The 19,792-nt window shown below is 46.5% G+C and overlaps 1 protein-coding gene across 1 annotated transcript in view; it reads right to left on the minus strand.

Annotated features, from left to right (window-relative positions):
* Positions 1-19,792, minus strand: part of LOC141161552 (aldehyde oxidase 1-like) — a 536,896-nt gene that overhangs the window by 391,292 nt on the left and 125,812 nt on the right. The window contains exons 11-12 of the mRNA XM_073646510.1: positions 8,553-8,704; positions 5,412-5,505 (exon numbers count right to left, since the gene is read on the minus strand). Coding sequence (XP_073502611.1) covers positions 5,412-5,505; positions 8,553-8,704 — 246 coding nt within the window. The remainder of the gene's footprint in view (positions 1-5,411; positions 5,506-8,552; positions 8,705-19,792) is intronic.

Below are 19,792 nucleotides of genomic sequence, written 5' to 3' on the forward strand. Positions count from 1 at the left end.
GGTGAACCTCTCCTTGAGATACACAAAAGCTTCAATGGCCTCAGAAGACCACTGAACCGCATCAGCACCTTTCCTGGTGAGATCAGTCAGAGGTTTGACAATACTAGAAAAATTTTTTATGAATTTTCTATAGTAATTGGCGAAACCCAAAAAACCTCTGTATTGATTTCAAACCAATAGGCCTAGGCCATTCCTGCACAGCCTGAACCTTAACCGGATCCATCTCAAAACCTTTGCTGGAGATAATGTAGCCCAAAAAACTAATTCTCTGTACAGCGAACTCACATTTCTCCAGCTTAGCAAAAAGCGAATTGTCCATTAATAACTGTAATACCTCACGCACGCTCCGCCAATGAGACTCCAGATCTGGCGAATAAATCAAAATGTCATCCAAATACACAACCACATTTTTACCGATCAAAGGTCTAAGGATGTCATTAATCAGATTCTGAAAAAATGCAGGAGCATTAGTAAGACCAAAAGGCATAACCAGATTCTCAAAATGACCCACAGGAGTGTTAAAAGCAGTCTTCCATTCATCACCCTCCTTCATGCGCAACAGATTGTATGCCCCCTTAAGGTCAATTTTAGAGAACCACTTGGCCCCCAATAACTGGTTAAACAGATCAGGAATCAATGGCAGTGGGTAAGGATTGCGTACCGTAATTTTGTTAATCTCACGAAAATCCAGACAAGGACGTAAACCGCCGTCCTTTTTTTTTACAAAAAAAAATCCAACCGCCACAGGAGACTTAGAGGGCCTAATGTGACCGGCGGCCAAACTTGTCTGTATGTATTCCTCCAAAGCCTTCCTCTCAGGAATAGTAAGGTTAAATAAACGACTTTTAGGAAGAGTCGCTCCAGGGACAAATTCAATAGAACAATCATAGTCTCTATGGGGAGGCAAAACCTGCGATTCTTTCTCAGAAAAAACTCTCCAAAAATCCTGAATAGGAACAGGCAATTCTCCCCTATCCAAAGCTGCAATACGCCCGTTACAACACTTGTCATAACATTTATGGCTCCAGGATTTAATTTCACTGGTAGACCAATCCAGTACAGGATTGTGAAATTTTAACCAGGGCAAACCCAATATTACTGGAGAAGGCAAGTTATTCAACACTACCAAATCCAATTTCTCATGGTGAACACCATTAATAGTGAGAGGAAATTCACTGACCTTGAGAGTAATATTCTTCAAAGGGGAGCCATCCACAGAAACCACAGCAATGGGGGATGATAAAGGTTCAGGTTTTAAATTGAGTTTTTCCACGAATCCCCCATCAATAACATTCAGTGTAGACCCGCAATCAACAAACACCCGAAATTCCATTAATTTTTCCTGAGCAATCGTGGAAGCAGCTAAAAATATACCCTTGGAATTTAAACAGGCAATACGGGCGTGACTGACCATTTTTTTTTCTTTCTTCATACGAAGCTCACAGCCTTTAATCAAATGACCAGATTTCCCGCAATAGAAACACAAGCCTTCTGAAAAACGACGGTGTTTTTCTTGAGAGCGAGGTGCCACCGATCCAATCTCCATCGGTTCACCACTGTTAGTACACACATTATCATAACCAGAAACTGACATAGCAGAGGATTTGCTCTCATTAACCCTAGCACGCAGTCTTCTGTCCACCCGTATAGCTAATTGCATAGCCTGTTGCAAATCCTCAGGTGTAGGATAAGCAATTAGCAGGTCTTTAACCTTTTCACTGAGCCCAGCAAGAAATAGACTTTTCAGAGCAGAATCGTTCCACCCTGTTTGAGTGGACCAACGACGAAAATGTGTACAATATTTTTCCATATTACCTGATCCTTGTTTTAAACGTCTCAACTCAGTCTCAGCTGATGCCACACGGTCAGGATCATCATATAATAGTCCTAAAGCAGAAAAAAAACTATCCACTGATCTGAAGCATGTATCACTAGGTTGCAAAGAAAAGGCCCACTCCTGAGGCTCTTTGCGCAAAAGTGACATTATGAACCCTACGCGCTGGGATTCATCCCCAGAGGACTTGGGTCTCAAACGAAAATACAATAAGCAAGCATTTTTAAATGAAAAAAATTCTCGATGTTCACCAAAAAATAAATCCGGCAAACATACCTTAGGCTCCAAGAAATATGCTCCAGGACAATTACTCACGTGCTGACGGAGCTCGGCCACTTCCAGAGAGAGTCCCTGCAGGTGTTTAGCCAAATCCTGAACCGACACCATGATGGAACAAAAAAAAATCTTTCCTTAGAGAATTTACAGGCTGGACTTACTGTTATGATCTGCTACCAAAGCTAAGGAAAGAGAGGAGATCTGTCCCTACTATAGGACTCAGCTGAATCCCTACGATGTAACAGGGAACCTGATCCTGCGATCAGACCTGCTAAAGTCCTAATCTAGTCTGTACGGAGACCTATAGATTTGGGGAGGGAATCCCTACAAGTACTAAGGACTGGGAGGAATATGGGACACCTCCTAACAGAAATAGTAGCAGACAGACGAACAAACAAAATAGATAGAACCTAGAGGTCCGTAGACCAAGCAAACTAACAGAGTTAGATACAGAGCACAGGCTAGCTAGAAAGTAGATATACAATGAAGTCCAGCAAAGCCAGAAGGGCGGAGCAGGATTAAATAGGCCAACAAGGTCATGTGACCAGCAAAGGAAAAAAAACCTAACAGCAAGGTTCTAACAGCAGGCAGATGGAAGGTGTGTGCTCCCAGGTGAGCAAGCGAGAGTCTCTGGATGAACGGGTGGTCACAGCATGTGACGGCGGGTCCTCCAGGTAGGCAAACAGGCAGGTAGCGGAGGAGCGCTCCCAGGTGAGCGGGCAAGAGTCTCTGGAATAGCAGGTGGTCACAGCACGTGACGGCGGAGCCTCCAGGTAGGCAAGCAGGCAGGTAGCGGAGGAGCGCTCCCAGGTGAGCGGGCAAGAGTCTCTGGAATAGCAGGTGGTCACAGCACGTGACGGCGGAGCCTCCAGGTAGGCTAGCAGGCAGGTAGCAGATGTGCGCTCCCAGGTGAGCGGCCAAGCTGGTCCATAGACAGACTGACAGGAGTAGGAAGGCAGACCGTCGGACCACAGGCTAGCAAGCAGGTAGCAGGAATATCAGGCAGGAAACAGACAGCAAACTGGCAGGACTCTGGCAGGAATCAGGCAGGTAACTGACAGGTAACTGGCAACGGGACCTGAGGGCTGAAGCAGAGTAGTGAACAGTGCAACAACATTGCTCGGGCACCTCCATTTTGGAGGAAGTGCCTTATATATGGTGAAGTCCTCCGGCCATTGGCCGGGGACTCCTTAGGACGGCGCGCGCGGCCCCTTTAAGAGGGAGGGAGCGCGCGCGCCCTAAGCACAGTGGCCGGGAAGGAGCGCGCGCTGCCAGCAGAGAGGGAGGAGGACGCCGGGCTCGGAGCAGAGAGGTGAGGGGAACAGCGTCCCTGCCTAGCAGAGGGCAGGGACGCCGACGCTACATCAAATACTTGTACATAGTAATAAGATCACCCCTAAGCCTTCTTTTTTCCACAGTAAATAACCCCAAGTGTAATAACCTGTCTTGGTATTGCAGACCCCCCAGTCCTCTAAACCTTGGTCGCTCTTCTCTGCACCCGCTCTAGTTCAGCTATGTCTTTCTTATACACCGGAGACCAGAACTGCACACAGTATTCTAAGTGTGGTCGCACTAATGACCTGTATAGAGGTAAAATTATGTTCTCCTCATGAGCATCTATGCCTCTTTTAATGCATCCCATTATTTTATTTGCCTTTGCAGTAGCTGCCTGACACTGGCCACTAAACGTGAGCTTGTCGTCCACCAATACACCCAGGTCTTTTTCAGTTACAGTTTTGCCCAGTGTTTTACAATTAAGCATATAATTATACATTTTATTTCCTCTGCCCAAGTGCATTACCTTACATTTATCCCCATTAAAGCTCATTTGCCATTTATCAGCCCAAGCTTCTAGTTTACATAGATCCTCCTGTAATATAAAATTGACCTCCTCTGTATTGATTACCCTGCAGAGTTTAGTGTCATCTGCAAATATTGAAATATTACTCTGTATGCCCCCTACAAGGTCATTAATAAATATGTTAAAAAGAAGGGGGCCCAATACTGACCCCTGTGGTACCCCACTGTTAACTGAGACACAGTCTGAGTGTTTTCCATTAATAACCACCCTTTGTTTCCTATCACTGAGCCAATTCTTAACCCACATACATATATTTTCCCCTATCCCCATTGTTCTCATTTTATGCATCAACCTTTTGTGTGGAACCGTATCAAAAGCTTTTGAAAAGTCCATATACACAACATCCACTGCATTTCCTTGGTCCAGTCCGGAACTTGCCTCCTCATAAAAGCTGATCAGATTAGTTTGACAGGAACGGTCCCAGAACCACTATCCGTACAGGAATATGGCACCAGAACCACAATCGGTTTTGTTGAGAACTGTATTTGTCACATGACGGACGTAAAAACCATCAGACATATTCCTTTATCTATAATAGGGACCTCAATTGAAACCAAACAGCTCCCATTATAGTTAAGCTATATTAGTTTCCATGACCATCATTGGGTCTGACATTTAAAATATAGGATGTCAGGGATGAATATCGCTATTTGTCCCTTATATTGTGTAAATGGTCAGCAAACAATGAATGATTCTTTACCTAACTTTGAAAAAACACCCCCTGTTGAGTCTCACCCCTAATTTACACCACTTTTTTACATTTGTTGGTGTTTTTGGGAGAAAAAGGTAACAATTCTAGTCAAAGCGGAAGGGGGTACGTTAGTGAACCTGTTACCTTAGTGTCTGACCCATTCCTTTACTTGGGGGCTGTGGGTTCATTGGGGGGGTGGGGGGGCACCATTGACTTCATCTGACTAGGGCACTAAAATACCTTGTCCCGGCCCTGATGTGCACAGTAATGTCGTTTTGACATTGTTGTGCATATGTTCATTTTACAGGACACTTTTACATTGCTTTTACAGAAGGATTCTGGATGGAATCCACATTGTGCTATCCGTTATTTTTGCGGATAAATCTCGGACTGATTATAATGAATATGTCTTTCCACGTGTACTTTTTAAGAAATGAGGACAGGTCCTACTTTTATCCAAGTCAATGGCCCATTGAAATAGAACAGATAGTAATGCATGTCAAGTATTTTTACTGTTTAATAGGTAGAGAAGCTAAGAATTTTGTTGTAAAAGTTGACACAAAGGCCAAAAATGGAACCAGCATGCTGAAATAAAAAACAAAAAAAAACAACCACACAGACAATTTTAACATATGAAAAAAAAAGTCAGAATGCCCCACTCAGGTTATACTTGTAACTGAGTTTGCATTTTGTAGTATTCAGTGGTCCTAAGACAGCAGATGTTTTACCCCAATTGTCACGCCACTTACCTTTAGATGCCAAGTTTAGCATTGCACCCCCTGCAGCAAGAACAGGATTTAGGTCGCTTGTTGCACCCTTGCTGATGACATTTCCCCCTAGAGACTAAATGCACATATTATTTATGTTAGCTACATTCATTGATGTTAAACTCTATGTGATTACTTGCAGCTAAAGAAATAAAATATATAGCTCTTATAGTTTGTATATTTCTTTACAACTATGAAAAATAAAAAAGTTACATGTATCACATACAGCTAAGAGATAAAATTCTAGATGCCTGCAACTGCAACAAGGCGACATTTAGTGCATGTGTATTTACATAGTGTTCAGTGGGAATGGTATCACTTTGTCTTTAAAAAGGATCTGTCACTTGCTAAAAGAAAAAAAAAGTTAAATCCTTTGCAAAAATTCCTGAACTCTCCTGATTCTACCATTCTTTTCCATGTTGTGCTGTGTTGCTCCAGGATATATTCACATTTCTTTCTTTGTTTTCAGTGCAGTATGTGAAATCTATGCTTGTAGTTCAACTGGGCATCTCTTCAGATATTTCTTTGGGGATATGCACTCTTATTCCTCCCTACCAGCTGCTGCCAATCACAGCTCAGCAGTTGATTTGTCGGTCTCAGACAATGCCAAGCTGTTATTGGCAGCATCTGGAAGGGGTGAAAGTGCAAAGAGTCCCCTGAGAAGACTTTGAAGAAATGCCCAATTGAACTATGAGCAGAGATTTCACATACTACTCTCCAAAACCAACAAATATGAATATCTCAGCAATAGAGCAATGTGGCACAAAATGTAAAAAAAAGTGGTAGCATCAAGAGAGCTCAGGGAATTTTACAAGGCATTTAACTCAATTTTTGTAGCAAATCACATGTGTAACAAGTGTCCACTTTAAAACTAGTTCCTACCTTCCCCAAGTGGAGGCTATGTGAAAACGAGCAGGGGAAATAGACCACCATTTTTCATCACAATTTAGGATCTTAGGCTATGTGCCCACGTAGCGTTTTACAAGCGTTTATGCTGCGGAATTTCTGCAGCATAAACGCTTGGGAAACGCTTGGTAATCCGCCCCCCATGGTCCCCAATGACAAGCCACACTTTCAATGTCCATGTTGCGGATTTTTCCGCAGCGTTTATGCTGCGCTCAAAAATCCGCAGCATGTCCATTAATTTTGCGGACACGCAGCGTAATCGCCGCCATTGACTTACATTGAAACGCATAATATCCGTGTCAGTACATTTGTACACACGGATATTATGCGTTTCTATGTGCGGATGGTACCCAAGTCTGGAGGAGAGGAGACTCTAATCCAGACCCGGGTACCATAGAACCTGTAAAAAAAAGAATTTAAAATAAAAAATAAAGTTTATACTCACCTTCCGATGTCTTCCCGGTGTTTTGTCTGCTCCTTACAGTGTCTTGCAATGTTTGATGTGAAGGACCTGCCATGACGTCACTGAGTCATGTGACCCATCACATGGCTCAATGACGTCACCGCAGGTCCTTTACACCACCGCAAGCAGTGCAAGACACTGTACGGAGCAGACAAAACACCGGGAAGACATCGGAAGGTGAAGCAACCAGGAAGCCATTATCCTCCAGGGCTGTCATATTCCAGAACTGCTCCTTCCTTAGAGCGCCCAGAAGTACAAGGTGTTCAGTGCTCAGAGACATGGCTGAGGTAAGGAAGACTGAAACCCGACAGCCACTGAAAAAGACACAGAATACAAGGTGTTCAGTGCTCAGAGACATGGCCAAGGTAAGGGAGGCTGAAACCCAACCACCACTGAACAAGACACAGAATACAAGGTGTTCAGTGCTCAGAGACATGGCCAAGGTAAGGAAGGCTGAAACCCGACCACCACTGAACAAGACACAGAATACAAGGTGTTCAGTGCTCAGAGACATAGCCAAGGTAAAGAAGGCTGAAACCCGACCACCACTGAACAAGACACAGAATACAAGGTGTTCAGTGCTCAGAGACATGGCCAAGGTAAGACAGACTGAAACCCGACCACCACTGAACAAGACACAGAATACAAGGTGTTCAGTGCCAGGAGACATGGCCAAGGTAAGGTAGGCTGAAACCCGACCACCACTGAACAAGACACAGAATGCAAGGTGTTCAGTGCTCAGAGACATAGCCAAGGTAAGGGAGGCTGAAACCTGATCACCATTGAACAAGAAAAAAACATTGAAAAGTCAAGACTGGACAAAATAAATATCTGAAGACAGATTGATCAAAGGTTTTATCGACTGATGAGATAAGAGTGACTCTTGACGGACCAGATGGATGGACCCATGGCTGAATCAGTAATGGGCACAGACATCCACTTCAACTCAGACGCCAGCAAGGTGGATATGGGTTTCTGTTATGGGCTGGTATTATTAAAGATGAGCTAGTTGGCCATTTTCAGGTTGAAAATGGACTCAAAATGAACTCTCAAATCTACTGCAAGTTTTTAGAAGACTTTTTCAAGCAATGGTACAGGAAAAAGTCTTCATCTTTCAAGGAAACCATGATTTTTATGCAGGACAATGCTCCATCGCAGCATCAAAGTCTCCAGTGGTTAGCTGCCAGAAAAGGCCTTAAAGACTAAAGAATAATGACATGGCCCCTTCCTCACCTGATCTAAACTCTATTGAGTTGTGAACCCTTGTGGACCCTTTTTAAATGGGAGGTTTAAGGTGAAGGACAACAGTGACTAGTCTGAACAGTGTCTGGGGTGTGTGGTTGGTGGTTGATTATCAACAGTTTAAAAAAACTGACTCCATGGATGAAGCTTCTGACTGTTATTGAAAAGAAGGGCGACTATATTGGTCAATGATATTTTTCTGAAATGTCAGAAATATATTTTTGTACATTGAGTCATTTGGTTATTATTCTCCTTTTAATAGATGAAAAAAAACAGATGGGAAAATGTACGTCTGTCAATTAGTTGCATAATAATTCTACACACAGATATTCTTCTAAGAAAGACAAAACCTCCCTTTAATTTTCTTAAGTATTCACGATTCAGGTTTATTAACCTTTTGAATTAGCCAACAGCACTGTAGTTGTTCAATAATAAAATTAATAATCAAAAATACAACTTGCCTAATAATTGTGCACACAGTGTATGATAGACAGTATTGTCACTATACGTACCGCCATGCTTCTGATCTGCTCTCCAGCCAATGTGCTTAGCTGTTGTAATAATGCTTGAAATATCTTGGCTTTATCTTGTGGTAACTTAGAGACTTTCTTCAGTAAGATCTGTTTAACTTGAGATAAGCTAACTGCTGCTCCGATTAGGAGTCCTGTAATGAATGTGTATTCATGTTATTTTTTAAATGGATCCCATCACAAACTATTTAACCCCTTCCTGAATGGGCGATTTTCCGTTTTAGCATTTTCTTTTATCCCCCTGTTTTTCCAATAACTTTGAGTTTTTCCACTCACATAGGCATATAAAGGCTTGTTTTTTGTAGGACACTTTGAAGTTTTGAATCACAACCGGCACTTTACCATTAAATATATATTGTAATATAAGTAAAAAAAAATCCAAGTGCAGTGGAATTTTGCAAAAAAAAATCCCTTTTTTAAGGAATTAATTGGGAAAAAAATCTGAAAATGTTGTTTTACTTGGCTTGTGTTTCCATGTTCCGAGGTCGGTAATGTTTTTTTTTAGGGTCAAAGTAACTGTGTGAGGGTTTGTTTTGTGTATCCTAATCTGACATTTTTATTGATACCAAATTAGGGTATTTACAAAGTTTTAATCACTTTAAGGGTACACTCACACTGGCATGTATTCCCTCTTGCAAGAGATTAGGGCTGAATATGCTTACGACACTCAGCTCAAACTCTATCAGAGATTGATCCCAGTGTCATCTGAGTGTGATCCGAATCTCTCGTATGAGAGAATCGCAGCACAGGTGCAGAGAAGATGGAGAACTTAATTTCTCCATTTTCTCCATTGTCTCTGTGAGCATCCGAGTGCAGTCCGATGTTTCACACGCACCCATAGACTTGTATGGGTCCTCGTAATACGACTATCGGAGCCACTCACAGGATGTTGCGATTGTTTTTTCATGCCGATATAGCATGAGAAAATAATCGCAGATCTGCACTGCCCCTTAGTATAACACTGGGCCAAGTGCTGTTCGATAAAACATTGGATAGCACTCGGCCGTGCGTACCCTTAATTGAATTTTTTGTGTTGTTGCGGCAACTGAAAAATCGCAGTTCTGGCATTTTTTTTTTCTCATTACACCATTTACCGATTGGGTTATTTTATATTTTGATAGATCAATCTTTTCTGAATGTGGAAATTCAGTATATGTATTTTTTATTTCATTATTTTAATAGGGGAAAAAGGGATGATTTGAATGTTTATATATTTTTTTATCATTTTAAAAACGTAATTTTGTAGTCCCCTTAGAGACTTTAGCCTTTACAGGCTGGTCTTCATAGGAGTACCATCAAAGCAGACACAGAAGTCTTGTGCAGACCCTCAGCTGCCAATGCAACCCATTGGTACCTCACAATCGCATGGTTGGGGGATGGTCAATGAGTGTGGGCTATGTTGCTTGTCAAAGATTGACAGCGCCATTTAAGGAGTTAACAGCTAGTGATGAGCGAGCATGCTCACCACTGCTCGGTACTCGCTGCCATCCACCATGCCATCCTTCAGAGACATAGCCTGCGCTCCGCAGTGTCTCTGAAGGATGGCATGCTGGATGGCAGCGTTCTGCTCCCATCCAGCCTGCCATCTCAATATCATCCCAGCGTGGGAGAATTCTCCTGCTCAAGCGGTGACGTCATTTGTCAGACCACTTGAGCAGGAGAATTCTCCCACGCTGTCAGTGACGTGCATGAGGTGAGCTGAGTTCATTGGACATGAACTCAGCTCATCTGCATGCCGTCACAGCCAGACACTGAGGAGCTTCACTGAGGAGCTTCTCAGTGTCTGCGGCATGGCAAGCTGGATGGCAGCGTTCTGCTGCGATCCAGCCGGTCATGTCAATGTAGCAGAGCTGAAGCCGTCCTGGGAACCATGGAAAGATAAGGATGAGGTTGGTGAATTATTTTACTTTTATTGCAGGAGATCGTTGGCTTCAGCTGGAATGGGCGATACGGTAAGTAGAGTTTAATTTAGAACATTAAAGTATTGTGTCTTTATTTCAATTGAAGGACTTTATTCTGGGTGTTGGTGGTTTTTTTAACTTTCACTATGGGGTTAGTAATGGGGGTGTCTTATAGACGCCTCTCCATTACTAACCTGGGCTTGATGTCAGCTGGCATTATAAGCTGACATCAACCCCAGCCCTATTACCCCACTGCCACCGCTACAGGGTAGTGGGAAGAGCGAGACTAAGTGCCAGAATTGGCACATCCTATGGATGCGCCATTTCTGGGGCGGCTGACGGCTGGTGTTTCTAGCCTGGGAGGGGGCTAATATTCATGGCACCCTTTCTGGGCTATTAATATCAGCCCCCAGCTGTCTGCCTAGCTTTTGCTAACTATTAAAATAGGGGGGACCCCACGTGATTTTTTTTTGGGGTCCCCCATTTTAATAGCTAGTAAAGGCTAGGTATTCAGTTGGGGGCTGATATTAGTAGCCTGGGATGCTCCGTGGGTATTACCCCCTTCCCAGGCTTCAAACATCTGCCCCAGACGTCTGCTTAACCTCCGCTAGAGACTAAAATTACGGGGAACCCCACGCCAATTTTTTTTTAAATAAATTCTTTATTTTAACACTAAATGACAAGTACAGTAACCAACACTGTACTTATTATATATATGACTGACATGTTTCTATCTATCTAATCTATGTGTGATGCTCTATTCTTTCTGTTCTAAATTGTCGGGTACCGGTGTATGCCGCTGATGAATTGCCAGCCAGCTTTTTTAAAGAGACGGGTGCATGAAAATCGGAGGGCACTAGTGTGTTCTGAGTGCCCTGCTATGTTTTTCATGCACCCTGCTTGCCTGTCTGCCTATATATTCTGCCTGCCTGACGTTTAATTGAGGACTGTTCCCATCGATTTGGGCAATTTTTGACCTTCTGCAGACGGCCGGGGGGGACCACCAGAAAAATGCTCGAGCTTCCCATAGACTTACATTGGGCTCGTTGCTCGGGTCGAGCACCGGAGTATTCCAATGTGCTCGACCCGAGCTTCGTGCACCTGAGCATTTTAGTGCTCGCCCATCGCTAGTTAACAGCATTGGGCAAAGCTCCGAAGATGGCTGAATAGCCTAGCCATCATCTGCTGACACTAATGCAGGCTCAAAGACCTGACTAAGGATGTAATAGTTTATCATATGTTGGGAAGAGGTTAAAGGATATAAACATCTTTGGGTACATGTTTTTGATTAAATACATGTATTTTGGGTCAAAACATTTTTTTGCAATTGTGTTAATTTAAAAAAATTGTACTTTTCACTTTTACAGTTTCTGTCCTTTTCCGAGCTCCTTTATAGGGAAACTATTATTATTTCAGTTATAGTTTAAATTAGTTTTTTGTGTTACATGTATCTTTAAAAAAAATTGGCAATTTTTTTTTTCATATCACAATCTTTATTAAAAGAAACACGCATGTTACAATTTTATGGGCTAAACCTGTATGAATGTGTATGTAGTGTAGTTGTTGTATTAATATACTCACAGATTGCAGTCTTCTCTGGTGTCCTCCTGAGTTACAAAACTGAAGTTCTGACTCTCCGTCTCACACAGGGCTCTATGTGTGACCCAGTAGTCACTATTACAGTATAAGTCTATGAAGCCCTGTTCTGACGCTCCATGGACTTACATTGTTAAAGCCACTTCAAGCTCACATATAGAGCCCAGTGTGATCCGGAGAGTCGGAAATTCATCCACATGACTGAGAGGAGGACTGGTGATGGACACCAGAGAAGAGGGTGATCTGTGAGTATATTAATACACCTACACTACACACACACATTCACATAGGCTTAGCTGCTAAAATTTTTAATGAGATTGCTTCTTTTAAAAACAAAATTAGTAATCTTGTTATTTTCACAGTGGCCACTTGGACTATTTTAGACTTCTTTCCTTTCACAAAGTTTTCAGTAAGGCACCATATTATCAGAAACAGGATTACAATGACAGGATTCACCATTCACTAGAGGTGATGTCGCATCTGACCCTGCTCCTCCTCCCTTCACAATGACCTTTGCACATGCTCATTAGCTGCTTCAATACAAAAGATAGGGGTAACATCATTGTGGCTATGTACATGTATTGTTTCCTGAAACAACAAGAAAAAGCCCAAATGGCCCATGTCAAAATTTCTATTTTTAATTTTAGTACAGATTGTTGAATGAAAAAAAGAATACTAACTTTTTAAAACATATTTAATACAATAACTTGATTTAAACAATAGGTTATTTTCTGACGATAGCTTCCATTTTTGCTGATTTACGATCACATCAAAGTTCAGCTCAACTTTTATGTGGTCTGTGGCCATAAATCAGCATGGATGAGTTCAGAAAAAACACAGATAAAATAGTTACAAACATCGCGTCAGTGGGAGCTCCTTGACAGTTTCTCAGTTAACTAATACTGCAGTCAGCAATGTGCAGTGAATCAGAGCCTATAAAAGGCAAACAGCACATTTTTTTAATGAAACCCAATTGCAATAATTATTGTTAGATGATTTAAGCAAACATATGTCCCTAAAGATGTTTATATGTATTAAAAAGGACCCGACAAAAGTGGCCAGTTTTTGCTATTCTGTTTTTCCCACTGCTCCACTGAGTATTCTGGATTTTCATTTTTTTTTTTTTTAAATCTGTCATACAGTTTGAGACATGAACCTTTTTATTTAGTGTTAATGTGTCACCCTACCTGGATGCCACAAGTGTAAATAAAGCTGTGTCTGAGAGCAAGGGGGAGGTTCTCTGGTCAGGGGAACATTAGCATGCAATGCCTCCTGTCTCAGGCCAGTAGGGGGAGCAGGCTGCCCCTATAAAAGCTGGTACTGGGGACAGGGTTAGAGAGAACTGGATTGCCTGTCTCAGCTTTGAGACGTGTCCCAGAGTGGAGCAGGGACAGAAAGTTGATTGCACCTAAGAGGAAGTGTGGCAGTAGGAGAGAGCCACCAGCCAGAGACAAGAGGCAAAGAGAGCCTGTCTTGGCAGAGAAAAGACTTAATTTTACCAGACTTTGGTGTCTGAGGCTGGAAGGATTCCACATCCCCCAGCAGAGAACCAGTTCGCAAGGGACTGTACTTTCCTTGGCCTAAGAAGCCTGGAGGCCCTGCCACAACCGAAGGGACCAGTAAAGCCGTACCAGGCTGGGAGCAGAAAGGAACCCACGTCGCAGGCCATACAGGCGAGAATACACGGAAAGCTTGGAAACGTGGGCTGTTACCCTATAAAGAGGAGATAGCCAGAAGGAGCGCAGAAAGCACGGTAGGCCTACACCCTCACCCTGACCAGGGCCAATTTCCCCGTTGCTCTCAGACATCCAGGTCCCCTCCTAGCTGGGACTGTTTGTGGGTCAGTTTACCTGTTTAGTAAAGACCCTGGACTGCAATCTGTTGTCTGTGTGCTCCTTGCTCCTCCAGCACTACCATCACTCCCACCATCCACTATACTGCCCTACCATACTACCATAGCTGCACACCTCATCAGCCCCAGCGGTCTGCATGCAGCGGCGGTTCCTATTAACCGCAATCCACGGGTGGCGTAGTCGGACATAATCAATATAACGGACTACCACTGGCCTGACCACCCTGAGCCACGGAACCGGGTTGCCACTGCTACTCCCATCGTTTCCCCCTATTGCCCGGATCTGAGTGCCCCACGGCCCAGGGGGCGAGTCAGCTTTGGCGTAGTCGGCAGGATTTCGTGCCCGCAACCACCGGGTACTGCGTGCCTGAAAAAGACTGTTGTAAACTTACCTGTGGAGAAGTTTCCCGCCATCAGACGCCATCTCGGACCGTTTCCCGCCGTCCGGAGTCGTTTCCCGCCGTCCGGAGCCGATTCCCGCCATCAGACGCCATCTTGGACCTTTTCCCGCCGTCTTCTGCCGTCTTCCCGCCATCCGCAGCTGCTTCCCGCCATCGGACGCCATCTTCAGGACGCCGCGCGGGAAGAAGAGGGGCGTGGACATCAAAACCGCGCGAGATCCGAAGCTCCGCCCCACGCACCGACGCTGCGCAAGGTCCTGGAAGGGAGAGAGAGCGACGCTGACGTCATCGGAGTGCGACGCCAGGTCCTCGTCCAGAGCAGCAGCGTAGCCGCGGCCTACAGAAGAGGATCGTCGGAAGGTAGGCCACGCTTCACTAGGGGGGGAGGAAGATGTCGGACACAGAGGCGCCCACTACCACCAACGCAGCTGCAGCAGCGGTGATGCCCTTTTCCTTGCCCTACATCCCTGGAGTGGCCTGGCTGCCCAAATACTCAGGGGAGCCCCATGCCCTAACTGACTTCAAGGAAAGACTGTATAGTTTGTTCCAAGTTTACCCCCTGACAGAGGAACAGAAGGTCAGCATATTGACAGGGCAGTTAACTGGCGCAGCCCAAAGGGAGGTAAAATCATGGCCCATTGAGGAGAAAGGGACTGTGAAGGGTATTCTGGCCCGGCTGCGGGGTACCTTTGATACACATACCTCCGCTGAGATTAAAATGAGGTTCTACGGATGTAAGCAGCGGGCACAGGACAGCATCAGAGACTATGCCTTAAATTTACAGGAAGCCTTGAGGGCTATTCAACAAACTGACCCTGGCAGTGTGCAGGAAACCGATAAGCTGCTAACAGAACAATTCATAGAGGGTCTGCTGTCCAGCGCCCACAGGGCCCAGCTACGCCTCATGTTCTTCCAGAACCCCGACCTGACCTTTGCCCAATTTAAGGACAGGGCCATAAGGGTGCTCCGTGAATCTGCAACCAGTGGCGCTATAAACCCCCGGCGCCCTGCTATCACCTACCACCAGGAGGCGGCGCCCTCCTCTATGGACTCCGTGGAGGCTGATGCACAGGCCCTGAACCAAGCCCCGTCAAAAGGCCTGCACCACCAAGTCCAGGAGCTGACCAGGAGCGTCGCGGCGTTGACCAGGACCGTCCAGGCGTTGCAAGTGGACCCGTCAAGACCCATCAAGCTGGCTTCAAGTCCGGAGGATGTCCCGTGGCGTCGACAGAGGAGGATCCCGTCGTTCCGAGGGAGGCCCACAGACCGCTACGCAGAGGATGGACAGCCCATTTGCCGTCGATGCAACCAGCCCGGACACATTTCCAGGTACTGTAATTTAAACGGGTCCAACCTGGGGCAGAGGGCCGACCCCCAGGCATAAGATCACCAGGCCCTTATAATTGGCGTGATAAGTACGTTGGGGGGCGCCCGGTTTTACCCGTGGTGCTGGACGGTATCCCCATGAGCGCCTTGCTGGATACTGGGTCGCAAGTAACCACAATTCCTTATGTACTTTTTAAGCAGTATTGGACTGATGCTGATATCACACGGTATCCAGACAGTAACTTGAGCATCATCGCCAGTAATGGCTTACCCGTGCCGCAGATGGGGTTCAAGGAGATGACCATTAAAATTGGTAAAGTTGAACTGCCGGCACAGGGAGTGATTATTGTGGACATTGACCGTCATGAAAGTCACCCCAAAATAACTGTGGGTACTAACATAATTGAAAATTGTCTTTCAGAAGTAATTGTAATTCTACAACAGGTGGCGGTGAATGCTAGTTCCAGCCAACAGAGAGTCCTCAACAAGGAGATAAAAGCCCTGATGAGACGGCAGCAGGTAGAACTGTCTGGTGGTGAGATCGGTAGCGTAAGACTCAGTGATCCATTCCCCATTTCCATGCCTCCCAAAAGTGAAATGATGATCTGGTGTCGGACTGCAATCGGGTTGAGAGGTAGAGACTACCAAGCCATGGTAGAACCCGTGTACTCAGACAGCAGGCCCACCATTTTGACAGCCCGGGGGGTGGTTGATGTCCGTCATGGGAGGGTGCCCGTCCGCATCCTCAACATTGGGGAGAGGGAGGTACACTTACCCAGGTACGCTACACTCGCCAAACTGTTTGTTGTCGAACACCAAGCTATCAGGGCCGTGGAACCCTTGCCTCCATCTCCTCAGGCGGAGGGTAATGGCTCCCAGAAACAAAAGGAGGACTGGTGCCAGAAACTCCACGTGGGTGCTGACTCCACTCCCCTGCACCAAAAACAAGGAGTCTACCGGGTGGTACAGGAGTACGAGAGAGTCTTTAGTAAGCACCCGCTAGACTTCGGCAGAGTAAAGGGGATAGAACACCACATCCCCACCGGGAGCCACCCACCAATAAAAGAGAGGCACAGACCTGTATCCCCTGCACATTATCAGAACGCCAAGGGTATGCTAAGGGAGATGAAAGAAGCTGGGGTCATTAGAGACAGCTGTAGCCCCTGGGCAGCCCCTTTGGTTCTGGTCAAAAAGAAAGACGGCACCATGAGAATGTGCGTGGACTATAGACAAATCAACCGTATCACCCACAAAGACGCATATCCGCTGCCTAGAATAGAGGAGTCTTTAGCCGCACTAAAATCTGCTAACTTCTTTTCTACTTTGGACCTTACTAGCGGGTACTGGCAGGTTCCTGTGGCAGAGGCTGACAAGGAGAAGACCGCCTTCACCACCCCGATGGGACTGAGCGAATTCAACTGTATGCCTTTCGGGCTCTGCAACGCACCAGGGACCTTCCAGCGGCTGATGGAATGCTGTCTAGGGCACCGAAACTTCGACACGGTCCTCCTTTACCTGGACGACGTGATCGTCTATTCGAAAACCTACGAGGACCACCTAAAGCACCTGGCCGAGGTGTTCGAAGCCCTGGCAGGCTATGGCCTGAAGGTAAAACCATCGAAGTGTCACCTGCTGAAACCAAAGGTCCAGTACCTAGGGCACGTGGTAAGCGCGGAAGGAGTGGCCCCCGACCCTGACAAGGTCACGGCAATCAAGAGCTGGCCAAGACCCTCGAACATCAAAGAGGTGAGACAGTTTCTCGGGTTGGTAGGCTACTACCGAAGGTTCATCCCCGGGTTCACTAAGATGGCAGCTCCTATGCAGGACCTCCTGATCGGACAGTCCAAGTCCAGAAGTCAAAAGCCACCCTTCAAGTGGGATAAACCGGAAGAGGAGTCCTTCCGCCAGCTAAAGTTGGCCCTCACTGGGGATGAGATCCTGGCCTACCCTGATTACGGCCAGCCTTTCATTCTCCACACAGATGCCAGTAATGTGGGACTGGGAGCCGTACTGTCCCAAAACCAACAGGGCAGAGAACGGGTGATCGCATACGCCAGCCGGAAGCTGAGGCCCACCGAGAGGAACCCGGAGAATTACAGCTCCTTCAAGCTAGAATTCTTGGCGGTGGTGTGGGCCGTGACGGAACGCTTCAAGCATTACCTGGCCTCCGCAAAGTTCACCGTGTACACGGACAACAACCCGTTGACACACCTGGACAATGCAAGACTGGGTGCCCTGGAACAGTGGTGGATGGCCCGTCTCTCCAACTATGACTTCGTGATCAAGTACCGGGCAGGCAAAACCAACGCCAACGCGGATGCCCTATCAAGAATGCCTCACTTACCTGAAGGTGACGAAGACCCAGAAGAGCTGGAAGAGGTAGAACTCCCCGCGTTTCACCGGTATGGAGCCGCTCAACACTCTCACCGCGTGAAGGAGGAGGATCTAACAACTGTGATGATGAATCCCCTACCTCACCACAGCTGGGCCGAGACCCAAGATAGTGACCCTGCAGTCCGCCTGGTGAAAGATCTGCTGACCCGGGAAGACGCCTGCCTAGATCCAGATGCCCCAGAGGAAGCCAAGCAGCTATGGAAGGAGAAGAGCAAGCTGTTCCTCTACGAAGGCAAGTTGTGCAGAAGGATTGTCAACCACCGGACGCACGAGCTGACCTGGCAAGTCGTGGTCCCAAGGCGAGATGCAGCTATGGTCCTGGGAGCTTACCATGACAGAGCGGGACACTTCGGTTGGAAGAAACTGGAGTTCCTACTAAGAGGAAGGTTCTTTTGGGTCGGCATGAGAGGAGCTGTGGAAAAATGGTGCAGAGACTGTGGCCCTTGTCACCTAAGGAGGAAGGACCGTACCAGCCAGAAGACACCCTTGAGGCCCATCGTCACCACGCAGCCTCTTGAGCTGGTAGCTCTGGACCACGTCAAATTGGCTCCAAGCCGGTCCGGATACATCTACGCCCTGACAATCGTGGACCACTATTCCCGTTTTCTAGTGGTGGTCCCGGTAAAGGACTTGACAGCCCAAACAGCGGCCAGAGCCTTCCAGCAATACTTCTGCCGTCCACACAGGTATCCGAAACAGGTCCTGACAGACCAGGGTCCAGCGTTCGAAGCTGAAATCTTCCAGGAGTTCTGCAACCTCTATGGCTGTAAGAAGATTCGGACAACGCCTTACCACCCCCAAACCAACGGGATGTGTGAGAAGATGAACAATATAGTCATTGATCTCCTGAAGACGTTGCCCCTGGAGGAACGCAGCCTGTGGCCAGAAAAATTGCCGGACCTGGTAGACATGTACAACAATATCCCGGTGAATGCTACAAACTGCACCCCGGCTTACCTGATGCGAGCCAGACCGGGTAAGCTGCCCGTAGACCTGGAGATGGGAGTCCTAATACCTGAGGACACCTCCCCGGATGCGGACTGGGATACGGAAAGGCAACTGCAGTACAAGAAGGTACAGGAGAGTGTGGAGAAGAGCCTGGCCCAGGTGAGAGAGAAGCAAGAAAGACTCTTCAATCAACACGCCCCTGCTAGTCCCCTAGAACCTGGTGAGCAAGTCCTAAAGCGAAAAAGAAGGCTACATAAGTTGGACGACCAGTGGGAAAGGGAACCCTACACCGTACTGCAGTCTGACCACGACAACCCAAAGGTGTGCGTAATCACCAAGGACGGAGGAGAAACCACTAGTGTCGTCTCCAGAGACCACCTCAAAAGGTGCCCCGAGCAACTCCGTAGTGCAGAAGAGGATCAGAGTGACCTTGAACCCGCAGAGGACAAGGAAGAAATGATCAGCACCGTTCTCGGAGAGTTCCCTCAGTCCTGGACTCGCATAAATGATGCCATAGTGGTACCCGTCCTGCATTTCCTGCAACCGGCACAGCAACAACCAACACCAGAGCTGGAAGGTGAAGAGGAGCAAGCGGTTCCAGAGGCAGAAGAGCCTGTACCAGCAGCCCAGGAGAGTCAACCCTCTGCTGACAGTGAGCCTGCCATGCCTGCGGTAAGCCAAAGAACCCGCAGACAGCTGCCTGCCCTACCTGTACACCCAGCTGGTAGCTGTACCCCTAACGCTAGTGGGGAGAGCCAGGTTGGTCCACCACCAGACAGTGGGTTAAGGAGGTCAACCAGGAGC

The sequence above is a fragment of the Phyllobates terribilis genome, unplaced genomic scaffold (assembly GCF_046119375.1).
Source record: "Phyllobates terribilis strain yellow unplaced genomic scaffold, ASM4611937v1 Scaffold_9__5_contigs__length_417890890, whole genome shotgun sequence".
Classification (NCBI taxonomy): domain Eukaryota; kingdom Metazoa; phylum Chordata; class Amphibia; order Anura; family Dendrobatidae; genus Phyllobates; species Phyllobates terribilis.